This window comes from Leguminivora glycinivorella, chromosome 15, assembly GCF_023078275.1.
Source record: "Leguminivora glycinivorella isolate SPB_JAAS2020 chromosome 15, LegGlyc_1.1, whole genome shotgun sequence".
Lineage (NCBI taxonomy): Eukaryota > Metazoa > Arthropoda > Insecta > Lepidoptera > Tortricidae > Leguminivora > Leguminivora glycinivorella.
The window spans coordinates 19,458,475-19,471,998 of record NC_062985.1 but is presented as its reverse complement, the minus strand read 5'-3'; the positions used below and the strand labels follow the sequence as shown (position 1 = coordinate 19,471,998).

At 40.1% G+C, this 13,524-nt stretch overlaps 1 protein-coding gene across 7 annotated transcripts; it reads right to left on the bottom strand.

Annotated features, from left to right (window-relative positions):
* On the bottom strand, positions 1–13,524 carry LOC125233892 (histone H4 transcription factor). Of its 7 annotated transcripts, none has more exons than XM_048140047.1 (10): positions 12,436–12,703; positions 11,894–12,038; positions 10,636–10,877; positions 10,247–10,370; positions 9,870–9,949; positions 5,264–5,481; positions 3,103–3,327; positions 2,432–2,492; positions 1,457–1,573; positions 1–292 (listed from the first exon to the last, which is right to left on the bottom strand). In XM_048140047.1, exons 1-10 carry the CDS (start codon positions 12,685–12,687, stop codon positions 152–154), a joined length of 1,605 nt encoding a protein of 534 aa, XP_047996004.1. In that variant the 5' UTR covers positions 12,688–12,703; the 3' UTR covers positions 1–151. The 7 variants fall into 7 exon arrangements, with proteins under 7 accessions (XP_047996004.1, XP_047996005.1, XP_047996010.1 ...); XM_048140048.1 differs by having other exon boundaries at positions 1–342; positions 1,507–1,573; XM_048140053.1 differs by lacking the exon at positions 1–292 and adding an exon at positions 13,353–13,524 and having other exon boundaries at positions 1,166–1,573.

Sequence of the window (13,524 nt, the reverse complement as noted above, 5' to 3'; positions counted from 1 at the left end):
GTTTTTTTTTTTACTTTTTCTACTGACAAAATGTTTGCCAGAGTATAATTAAGAGTTAAGACACTAGCCTTTCTTCTGACAAAATATGTGTACCAGAGTATAATTAAGACACTAGCCTTTTTTCTACTTTAGAGCGCTATTAAAACTAAATCTATCCTATTTGCACATCCCTCAGCAGCACGTCCCGGATGACCTCCGAGCATATAATGTTCCCCTGCTCGTCCACGTCGCACATCGTGATCTCGACGGCGCTCGCGTCGCGGCGCTCACTGCTCGCGCCCTTCAGCGAGATCTCGAAACTCGTGGGCGTCGTGAGAGTGGGCTTCGATTTCTGTTCGAGATTTTATACTAAATTGTACTTAGACACGTCCACATTATCAGTGGAAAATGATGTGAAATTCAAATTTTGAAACTAAAGCCTCCGCCACACGGGCGCGTTTCGAGAGCGTCGGCGTCGCGTCAGCGGAGCGACACGCCGGCGTGTCGCCCGCCGGACGCTGGCGGGAAGCGCGCGATGCGCGCGCAATCCGCTCATGATCTGAGCGATAGGGATAGCGATAGGGATAGGGATAGCGATAGCGATAGCGATAGTATCCGTATCCCTATCGCAATCGCTATCGCAATCGCTATTGCAATCGCTATCGCTATTGCAATCGCTATCGCAATCGCTATGCTGTCGCTGTCGCTATCGCTGTCGCTATCGCTATCGCTATCGCTATCCCTATCGCTATCCCTATCGCTATCCCTATCGCTATCCCTATCTCTCTTTTTCAACCCCTTCATCCCTTTTTTTCGAAATAAAAATTAGCCTATGTTCTGTCTCAGGGTCTAAAGATTGTCTGTTCCAAATTTCATCAAAATCGGTTGCGTGGTTTAAGCGGGAAAGTGTAACAGACAGACAGACAGACACACAGACAGAGTTACTTTCGCATTTATCTTTCTACGTTCGAATTCATGATGCCGTAAATCCGTCCGATCGCAACGCGCGCTGTGTTATGTGTGACTGCACAAGCGTTCCGAGGGCGGACCGCTCGCGATGCGCCGGCGCGACGCCGGCGGAGCGCTCTGCCAACGCGCAGAAACAGCGCGCGTTCAGCTCGCGTGCCGCTAAGCTGACGCAACGCTCTCGAAACGCGCCCGTGTGGCGGAGGCTTAAATGCGTCCGTTTTTTTTTTTACTTTTTCTACTGACAAAATGTTTGCCAGAGTATAATTAAGAGTTAAGACACTAGCCTTTCTTCTGACAAAATATGTGTACCAGAGTATAATTAAGACACTAGCCTTTTTTCTACTTTAGAGCGCTATTAAAACTAAATCTATCCTATTTGCACATCCCTCAGCAGCACGTCCCGGATGACCTCCGAGCATATAATGTTCCCCTGCTCGTCCACGTCGCACATCGTGATCTCGACGGCGCTCGCGTCGCGGCGCTCACTGCTCGCGCCCTTCAGCGAGATCTCGAAACTCGTGGGCGTCGTGAGAGTGGGCTTCGATTTCTGTTCGAGATTGAACTCGAAAGTGTTTGAAAGGGAGTCTTTCGGGCCGCTGTAACCGTCGACTATTTGCTTTGAGACCTGAAAAATAATGTTTAAGTTGATTATTAAATTTATAAAAAAAAGACGATTTGAGAAAAATACCAAAGTCCCACAGAGTCATACAATAGTTATTTGTTATACAAGGGGGCAAAGTTGTATTTTAAGAGTGTGAAATTGAAAAACGAGCAAGTGAAAGGATTCTATAGCTGAACCACGAGCGAAGCGAGTGACTCGAGAATAGAAACCTGAACTTGCGAGTTTTTTAACACACGAGAAGTAAAATACATTTGCACCCGAGTGTAACACAAAACTTTTCCCCTCACTATAGCGAGGAAACTACAACGCAAAAAAATGAATTTTACACTGCTTCCAGTAGTTCCACAGGTGGTAAATCATCATTATTACTAGATTCACCTACTTTTATCAATTTTAAAGCAGTTAATTTGACTTTATTCAAGGTCAAATTACTTTACCCACTAGTGGATAAAATGCGTTTTTACCCACTGGTATTAAAGAACAAAACACGTGTTTCCGAGCTAGTGAGGGGAAAAGAAAATTACCATAGAGTCATACAAAGATAAGTCATACTATAAGAGTTTTGAATGATTCACGGTTATTTTCATTAGACTTATATTGACCGGGATATAGACCGTGATTACCTTTTTGATTTTTGTCGAGCTCCCGATATTTCGACGCAGTTGCATGCATCATGATCACGGAAAACTGACGAAGGCCGACGCGCGCGAAGGAGGTCCTTCGTCAGTTTTCCGTGATCATGATGCATGCAACTGCGTCGAAATATCGGGAGCTCGACAAAAATCAAAAAGGTAATCACGGTCTATATCCCGGTCAATATAAGTCTAAAGTTATACTATTTTTAAGGCTTTAGTATTTTACCTCTAGAATCTCGTATCGGGTTGTTGTTAGGCGGTACATGCCGTCTTCGCTTATTTGGTATCTGTAAAAGAAAGATAATGTACCTACTAGACACATTAGACCAAAGAATAAATCAAATCATCATCATTCTCCTTTCGTTATCCTAGCATTTGCCACGGCTCATGAGAGTATGAGAGCCTGGGGTTCTTTAACAACTAATCCCAAGATTTGGCGTAGACACTAGTTTTACGAAAGCGACTGCCATTTGACCTTCCAACCCGAAGGGTAACTAGGCCTTATTGGAATTAGTCCGGTTTCCTCACTTTTTCAAAGATTAAATCCAATAAAGAAAAAAATACAGTCATGAACGTCACGATGAATGCCTAGGTAGAAACAACGTCTCACGTCACGTCATATTGGAAAGATTTCTGTAAAAAAACTTCTAGAATTCGAATAGTACAGTGATTTCAGTGTCTTTACGCAGGTAATAAAGTCAATATCTATAACAACACATCATTATAAAATAAGTTCTCTGCCGCGTCTGTCTGTTTGTGTCTGTTGTGACTCAAAAACTTCTCAATTGATTTTAATGTGGTTTTTCGCCTATGACAGTGATTCTTTAGAATCATTTATATATATGTATCCGTCTATAGTTTCTTCCATATCTATAGTTTAATATAACAATAACATACCTAAACCTACTATGCCCGAACGGCCACTGCACGCCATGCACTTTAACCAGATGCGTCGTCAGCCGACTGCCTCTGGAAAACACTTTGTCCTTCTCGCACATATGGCACGCGTATCGCTTCCTCTTCTTCTGTCCTTGTTCCTCGTCCGATATGTCGCTGTCTTCTTTCTTGCGTTTCTTTGTGTGCGTCTCTATGTGCTTGCGGAGATCGGATTTTGTTATAGCCCTGAAAGTTAAATACAATGAAATGTTAGACGAGCTAACCAATTCTCGACTTCATAGTCTGGAGCATCGTCGGAAGGGTGCCAGCTTATCGGTCTTTTACAGGATACATTTGGGAGAGAGCCCTCAGGAACTGTACAGTCGCCATCAGATATATCGGAGCGCCCAAGGTACTCAAAAATATCTGAACACGCCTCTAACGCCATGGCAATACAGGCGTGTTCAGATATTTGTGAGCACCTCGGGCGCTCCTATATATCTGATGGCGACTGTACAACCTTGTTCCTCCGTCCCCATTTCAGCATAGGACCAACAGACAATCGGCAATGCGGCATCGCTTCACGGTTAGTATTCCATAGAGATGCAACGGATAGTTGTTTGGCCGGATACCGGATACCGAATATTCGGACTAATCATCGGCCGAATATTCGGTATCCGGCCGCCGAACATTCGGCTAGCAGAGTTTTACCTACAATACCTACAATTTAAGCAGGGAGCGGGCAAATCATGCAGGTTTTGACTTGTTTCGCAGTGAACTGCGCGCGGAGTCGGTTTTAAGTCCAAACTAGTTTTGATATAATTTTATAATTAGTTCGTTCATGGCAAAAATGATGTTTAAATGTTTTTTTTTTTTATTATAAAGGGCTATGATTATAACCGTAACTTTTTTTGTACATTTAAGTTGTTTACCCCAAAACCATTCAACCAAAAATAGCACATCCGGTATCCGGCCGGATAGTACGTCACTATCCGGCATCAAGCCGAATATTAAAACAAGGGCCGAATCGGCCGGATACCGAATAGTAACCGAATATTCGGTGCATCTCTAGATTCCGATAATACGCACTAAGCGTTTCGCTTCAACATTTGTTTTGCGAACGGCCAAGGAGTGGAATGCCCTGCCTGAGTCTGTGTTTCCACATGAGTACAATGGTCTCTTTAAAGCAAGAGTAAATAGGTATCTCATAGGTAAGCGTACTCCACCGTAGACCGCATCATCACTTACCGTCAGGGTGTGATCGTGGTCAAACATCTAACGTCTAAAAAAAAAGTATCGCAAAACGTATCAATCCAAAATGAATGTATGATCTTACTGGGATTAGAACCCAGAACCATCAGCTTTTTAAAGCAGCGTTAGTCGTTAATACTGACAATGCCGTATAGTTTATCAAAATAAATAGTAGATTAGGAGTGAGAAGATAAATTTTTAATATGTTTAAAATACTTATTTAAAAAATGCGTCAGTGCAGTAACAAACTAGGGAAGGAAAGTTATTCCAGCATCGCGTGCCTTTATACGGAAAACTATCCAAGTTTAAGTACCCACTCTTAGCATTTGCAGTGTTGAAAGACAGGTTGCCAGAGACGCGCATATGGCATTTACAGCGCAGCGGAGTAGTGCTATCTCTGTCATTCTAAATTATATGCGGGAGCGCAAATGGCATTTAGAGTGCAGTGGAGTATTATTATTTCTGTCATTCTTAACCTAGGGCCCAGCGGCGTAGGTCTGTCTCTGTTGGTCTTAGTCATATGCGCGAAGCGCATATGGCAAGTAAAGCGTCACAGTATTCATTTAATTTTGAAGTGAAAAAGTTGAAGTAACATTGCTGGTGGAGGAAAGATATTCCAGTATCGCATGGCTGAATATAAAAAACTGCCAGGAAAGGTAGTTGAATTCTATCGTAGCAGCGAAGGCGAAGTTTTTTATGCATTTGAGTAAATTTCAGTATATTTAAAAGATACTGTACTTTTTTGGTTCAAAGAATAAACGTTACGGCCCAGCCACGACAATGGTCTAAGCGCGACAGCGGTGAGCGGCAGCCATACATGCGAATGAAAAGTCCCATCGCTGTGTCTCGCTCCAATGTATGGCCGCCGCTCACCGCTGTCGCGCTTAGACCAATGTCGTGGCTGAGCATTTATAGTTTAAGAAAGCCTTACTTATGTTCGCAGGTCGGGCACTTGTGCGTGCGGCAGTGGTCGGGCAGGTGTCTGTAGCGCACGTGCTGAGCCAGCGTGGCGAGCGTGGGCGCCGACATGTCGCACAGCGTGCACGCGTGCTGGGAGATGTGCTGGCGCGTATGCTGGCGGAGCAGGTACGCTGTGGCGTAGGAGAAACTGCAGACGGAGCAGGTGTGCTCGCTTGAGGGGTGGACGTTCTGGAACAAGTTTTTGATCATTCAGCCAAATTTGAGATAACCTAATAAACCACAAAAATACAATTTTGAAAAAACCCCCGATCGCGACATAGTGGACCGATTTTCATGAAACATGGCAGAACACGCCCGACTAATTCAGCTTTCAAACAAAAAGAAAACTAAATCTAAATCGGTCGGTAATCGGTAATCCGGTCGGATTGGGTCATCAGTTCGGGAGCTACGATGCCACAGACAGACACACACATAAACAGACTGACAGACAAGTCAAACTATGCGCCGGGGGTTAAAAACACTTTGGCGTTGTCTTGTGAATCTTGTGATGTGATCATGGCAGGGTCGCCATGTGATGTGCGTTACTGTGGATCCAGCAAATGTACGTGTTGCTGTTGAACACTGAAGTATCAGTGTGTATTTTTAAACGACCGACGCAAAAACAACGGGGTGTTATAAGTTTGACGTGTCTAGTGTTGAGTTCCTCACTCGTGAGGCACCTCATTTGTACCACTCATATTGTTAATTTGTCGCAGTACTTCACACGGCAAAAATGTATTGCATCACACTTCAACTCACCGCACCTCATTTTACTCGCTTGTGACAGTCGCAACACAAACACCTCACGCCTCACAAAGCATTCACGTACTTCAAATGTCACAAAAACGTCAAAACTCATCATCCACACGCGCGCCTCGCGGCCCTCAAATACTCGCTCGCAACAGTAGCAACACAAACACCTCATTCCTCACAGATCATGCACATACTTCAAATGTCACAAAACGTCAAAAACTCATCATCCACTCGCGCGCCTCGCGGCAGACGCGGCCCTCAAACTCCGTCGCGAGAGTCGACACCTCAAATGAAGTGATCAACCACACGTTCAGTTATCGAACTACAGACCTTATGGCCGGGACAAAAGGTCCACCGATAAAATAAAATGTATCGTTTGACTCGTTTGTACCGGAAATCGCTTTGTACCGGAAAGACAGAAGAGGCACTGTGACAACAACACTTCAAAAATCCTTTCAAAGTGAAACAGATAGTTACGTTTACCATAAGAGGGAGTGAGACAGACACACGCGGGCTTCAAATTTGCCTCACCAAAAATACGTTACACATGACTCGAAAGAAAACAATCTTATGCGCCGCAAGTTTTCATACATTTTACGCCTTTTTGATCCCAGGATAGTTAACTTGCTCGCAAAAATCGCGCGAAAAATCAGACGATTTCGCGTGAACCACATCTTTTGTCTCTGTCGCATTTGTGAAGTCATGAATAAATGCAGCTGAGATGCAAAATGTTGTTTTTCGCGGCAGGTCTTCATTTTTGAATTTTTTGATAGCTATTATTGTGCTAACACATTGACCAGTATAACGTGATCTACCGCAGCAATAGAGTTTGTATGGCTATTGTTATGTGTAATCAGGGAGCTCTCTTAGACTGGACGTTGAAATGGTAACTCAAGTGTTTTGAATATTCGGAATACCAAGCATACCAACACAGAGGGCCAACCACTGAGAAGATGCGTTTACGAAGCTTGCTTAAAAACAATTACAAGATTACTGACCGAAATATAATATAAATTATGTGAAGCATGGTAGTTTAATTAAGTATTTAATCAGTAATAGAAAGAATAATTCATTTCTTAATTCAATAGAATGATAAATAAATCCGACACGAAACGTAATTCACAGGCGGTTGACGTTGACAGTAATGACAGTTTACAGAAGAAAAGTTAGTTTGTACGTACTTAGTTGCATTAGCAATATTTGCATAAAGTTTAGTTTTGTCCTACAGTGATAATACTAATAAATGAGCCAAAATGTAATAATGGTGACAACTTTTACACAATCAAATATACCTGTGATTCTGCCTTAGTGTCATTTGTGTGCAAAAAAATAGTGAAACTGAACTGAAAAGACTTACCGGCGTCGCGAATGTTGATGGTGTTTTTAATTACTATCATATTGCTTTTAAAACACATGGAGTGGTAGGTTTGTTATTTTTATGTAAAAGTGGTACTAATTATAAAACAATACGAACTTTAGTTTGTTTTAAAACATGCAGTTTTATGGTAACTATGCTAATCAAAGTATGTTATTATTAAGCTGTTAATAATATGAAACCACTGTAATTTGTAGCAGTAATTTAAATGGAACAAACTGTAAATAATATTATTCAATGGCAAAATTAGACCCAGTTCCATAAAAACATCAAATTAAGTTGTTATGCAGGCCTCTATGACAGTCCTTGAAATATTTTTTAATTTTATCTATTTTCTCTTGTTAAATGTTCAAGTACTCATTATGACCAATGAAATTTAGTATGTATAAAGGATATTTACCTAGTACACAACTACACATACTAGTTTTTGTTGCCGATGGAATTTGTCAAACAGCCGATGCTAGAAATTATATATATGTGACAATCCATAAGAAAAGGGCCCTTATGGCGGTTTCTAGTTACGGAGATATCGACGTTTTTGTAAAATCGTTCGAAATTATCGATTTTTGAATTTATGCAAAATAGTAAAATATACGAATAGACGTGCAATTGTAGCTTGGTTTCAGTAGTGTCCGTTAAGTATTTCTATATTAAAATTCAGCTCAAAGTTTAGTAGAAAAGGGTCCTTATGCCAGAGCGCGTTCGAAAATATGAAAACTGTTGTTAAAAAATGTTGTAATTACTTACAACTTTTGTTTATAAGTTAGTTTATGTTATATAGGTACGATTCAATGAAGTACTTTGATACCTAATTTAAAAATTACCCGATTTAGGTACCTAGTCGTCAATTTAAAATAAAAAAGTTTATTCTTACCGTAAACTGCTGCAACATTGCCTCGTGGCTTCAACTTAAGGAAACAAACACTTTATTTATAAATGCAATTGTAGGCACAGTTGATGCCACGTGGCAATGTTGCAGCAGTTGACGGTACGTAGTTTATGAATGGTCCCTTATTGGTGACATTATCGGTGGTAAGATGTGTTTTCTTCCGATATACTAAGTGTCTTAAATAATTAAAAAACAAATATTAAGAATTACAAATCGATCTGGTAGGTACTGTGTGAATTAATAATTATAATAAACGTTTTATGAGAATTACTGATTAATGATCAAGATTTTAAGATTACTTCATATAACATTTTTTCTTTGGTATTCTGTTATAATACAAGATAAGTAACTAAAATAATAAAATACATTAGCAATGAGTAATTTTTATCTGTGATGGTCATAAGGGCCCTTTTCCCAAATGTATGGGAGTAATTTGTGATTTTTATGTAACTTTAAAAATTTATAAATAAAAAAATAAGACATGCAGAATAATTCTGACACTTTAGTTATAAATGTGTAGACTGATTAAATATAATTTAGAAGTCTCTATACGAAAATTATTATTATTATAGGAGCAGATGTTAAATATTCTAATTGTGATATTCTGATTAAAATATACATATTGGGATTTTATTTCTATCCTTAAATGTAAGTTGAAACATATATAACTATGTACTATAGTTCAGATAGCAACATATTAGAAGAAAAGCCAAAAAAATATGTTTTCCTAATTTTTTTCTTATAAGCGACTTGCCCTAATCAAAGCTCGATTTTTCATGATCTGGAAGTCGATGAAACACAATCACAACTGATTCTCAAAGAAATGTACCTTGAGATACACAATCAATCGTCATCTATGTAACTTCCAATGGGAACACCCTTAAAGTGAGTTTCAAACTTCTTTTCACGTTTTCTCAAAAGTGCAATACTTAGCATGTGTATGCTTGATGATTTAAAAAAAAAAAAGTACGTGGCCTAGGGCCATGATTTTTTTTGTATTAGATAGCTTATTTAATGCAGATTTAGGATCTGTGCCTAACTCAATACCTGCCATAAGGGCCTTTCTGTGATGGATTGTCACATATATACAGATCAGTACCTCACCTCATTTGAAGTAAGACATTGTAACACCTCATTTTTGGAAATGAGGTACTCATACAAACTCATTTGAAATTGATGTCCTACCCATCACTAGACGTGTCTGTCTGTCTGAGTGTCTGTCTGTGGCATCATAGCTCGAAAAAAAAACCCCGACCGCGACATAGTGGACCGATTTTCATGACACATGGCTAAGAACACTCCCGACTAACTCAGCTTTCAAACAAAAAAAACTAAATCTAAATCGGTTCATCCGAGCTACGATGCCACAGACAGACACACACACAGACAAGACAGACAAACAGCGGACAGACAGACATACACGTCAAACTTATGACACCCCGTCGTTTTTGCGTCAGGGGTTAAAAAAAAGTAAATTCAGTGATAAAAGCTACAACTAAAACGAACAGCTAGCCAAATAGGTACTATTTCAATTGACAAAAGTAATTAAAGATGACTGACCTGCCTCGTGCGATGGTCCACGATCTTTCTATTGGTCGCGAAGTGCCGCCCGCAATGGTAGCACGCCAACAGACGCTCGCCTATAAAATTGATAAACAATATAGTAACTATAGTATAATATCCTATATTTCTTAGACTAATCATTAATCAATAACGCTAAAGAGCGTATTTATTATCAGGAGCGGCTTAACTACTCTGCGATTCTATCGCCGCGCTATAAGTACATGCCGGCGGCCGCGAGTTCGCGGCCCATTCAGTGGTGACGACCTTCGCAGCGCAATAGAATTTAATGTCGGTGCGGTCATTTGTTAATGTAGGTAAGAATTAGAATGGCGCATTTTGTGAACATCAAAGGAGTGAGCCTTCTGTACTTGTACCTGTATGTGAGCGCACGTGGGTTGTTAGTAACACGGCGCGCGGGAAGGTAGCACCACAGCCTGCCCACGAGCAGGTGAGGCGAGGGGCGTAGTGGGTGTGGAGAGCCACATGATCTAGGAAAGCCTGAAAATGAAGCAACGTTTCTTACTGGCGGCGGAATGTTATTCCAGCATCGAGTAGCAGCATATCGAAAACTGGCCGAAAAGGTTGACGTGGTTCGTGGTGGATAAGGCACGACACACTCACGAGTCACGCTCGACATCGGGCAAGGTGCATGCTTATAATAAGCAATTGTTTTAAGTGTCTAAGCCATAGTTAGCCTGATGGTAAGAAGTCACCTATGGACCCTTGCAACTCCAGAAGTGTTTATTCATTTATTAATTTATACCTGCATAGACTTAAACTTGCTTCCGCACCGGACCCACAGACAGCAGAAGTCCTCCTTGAGCACCGGCAGCTTGTTCCTCAAGCTGGAGTCTTTTTTACAGCACGCCAACTTGAGAGTGGCTTGCGCGTTGAAGCCGATGCCAAGCAGGCGGCCGTGGTACGCGTGGTAGTTCATGTGGCGACACATCTCGTCGAAATCTGTGTTGCTGTGTTTACAGGAGTCCCAGAGGCAGGAGTAGATTACTGGAATAATGTTTACTAGAATTTTTATGGAGAAATTTATAACCTAACCACAAAATTAAAATTTTGAAAAAACCCCCGACTGTGATATAGTAAACCGATTTTCATGAAACATGGCTAAGAACACTCCTGACTAACTCAGCTTTCAGACAAAAAAAACTAAACCTAAATCGGTTCATCCGTTCGGAAGCTACGATGCCACAGACAGACAGACACGTCAAACTTATAACACCCCGTCGTTTTTGCGTCGGGGGTTAAAAATGTAATTGAATGGTCTTTGAGAGAGATTTAGCAGATTGTAAATAACTCTGGTGACAGGTAACCGTGTGGTGACGGTCATCCTTTCTTCCCGTGGGTGTCGTAGAAGTCGACTGTGGGATATGGGTTAAATTGTGGCGCAGGCGAGAGACAACCTGTCACTGCAATGTCACAATTTAGATTTGTTTCAACCCCTTGCCAAAAGTGGCACTGAAACTTAAGGAGTTCATGTGCTCTGCCTACCCCTTTATGGGATACAGGCATGATTATATGTATGTATGTAAATAACTCTTAACCTTGTGTTTGCACACCTTAAAAAAGTTGTATTTTAAACTGAGATTAGTTTCATTAGTTCAAAAAACTTTTTTTTTACAAAGAAAATATATTTTAGCCCCCTTATTAATTCATAAACGTACACTACAATTAGATTAGATGTTTAAATGTGAAAATTCCCTTGAAACAATATCTAGATATCAATGTACATTGGGTGGCAGCAGGGCAGTAACCAGACTTAAATTTAACATAGGGCATAAGCTGCAATTACAAGTAGAGTGCAATAATTGCTACATTATTAAAGATTGGTGATTCTAAGATAGGACAATGGGGTTTTTTGTAGGGAATTGTCAAACAATGCCCCCCCTAGCTACAGCTCTGGGTGGCACGAGATAAAAACATTCACTACCAGACAAAAAACGGCGCACTATGTCAGAAACCGGTGGTTTTTCATAACTCTTGGTTGCAAAAGTGTCAAAATAACATACCTTTACCATCCTCCTCAGACACTTGCAGGTCCGAAATGTGGTTACGGCAATGGTCTTGGAATTCCTTGTAATCCTCCGTAACATGATTACAGGACAACCATCCACATTCCATGCGCACATCTTTGGTTCGCAGCTTTTGTAGTTTCTGAAAGAATATTAGAAAATTAAGGCCTTCTTATACTTAATTAAGTCAGTCTACTTACTACGAACTTAGTCTAATTATAGTAGTAGTTATAAAATTTCCTTTGACACCTAAACAGTTAAATTTAAAAGTTACATATAGAATTAAGAAGAATGACTGAGATTTTGAGGTACACATACCTCAAAAACTCAACACCAGAGTGTTTGAAGCATTTGTATAGTATGAAGAAAAACTATTTGGGATAAAATACCCATAACCATAATAATCATCTAAATCATGCCTCAAAATTGACCCCCCCCCCCCCCGAGTTCTGTGCTGCGCCTATCTGGATCCACAAATCATACAAAAATAACAGAGACATACCTATTAGGTACAGGTAAATTAATGAAAAACTACTTACCACAGCCTTTGGCTCCACCGAAGGTTCCCCAACGCCGTTCGGCACAGTAGCATCATCCTCGGCGGCTGACAACAAAAACTTCTTCCTGTCAGCATTGTTTTGTATTATAAACTGGATATCATTCTTATTCTGCTGGGACTTTTTCGCGCATTCACTATTCTGCTTCTCGACCCAGTCCTTGCAGAAATTATACCGCACATCTGTGATAGAGTCATCTGCAGCTTTGCTGTCTTCTTCGGTCTGTCCACTCATTTTTGAACTGCCAACGCTTCATAACAAAGCAAAGAAGTGTTATTTATATTTCACTGCTGGAAACTGGGAATGTCAGTATGAAATAGAAATAGAAGTGTTTTATTTGCAGAAAAAGGGTACAATAAGGGTCTTAGGTTAATAAAAAATATAAAAATATGACAGTTTCACCTTCTTCTGCTGTTCATAAACAGCATGCAAATTTGTAGGTACAATAATCTTAAATTACATACGTACTAAGACTACATTTAACACTAAAATACATAACAGACAATAGTAAAACATTAATAAAACATTTTCAAGAAGTAACAATTTGTAATGTTATTGTCATTCTTTGAAGCCATGTAATCAGAAATGCTATAAAAACAGCAGTCAAGAAGCCAGCTTCTTAATACATTATTAAACCTATTTCCCTCTAGTGACTTTATGTGAGCAGGCAAATTATTTTATATCTTTAAACTCATGTTGTACGCATTTTTTTTGTAAATGTCTTTAATACAGCGTGGTTGGTGCAAGATATATCTTGGGTTAACAGGGCACATTTCTGACCGTTTTTTGAAATATTTTGGATATTTTCTTGTAAAAATACAAATGTTGAGTATAGGTACACATACAAGCGAGAGGTAATAATATGTTTAAGTGCTTAAATAGTGGCTTACAAGAGTTACAAGTCTTACAAATGGTACCTATGAGAACATTTCCTATGGCACGCACGCATTTTTTATGTAGTTCATGTGAGCCGGAACAAACTTATGTAAGAAGAACACTGAAGAATAATTTTATTTGATATTTTTCAAGTTTTTCGTAAGTAAACATGGAACAACGTAAATAAGTGCTATA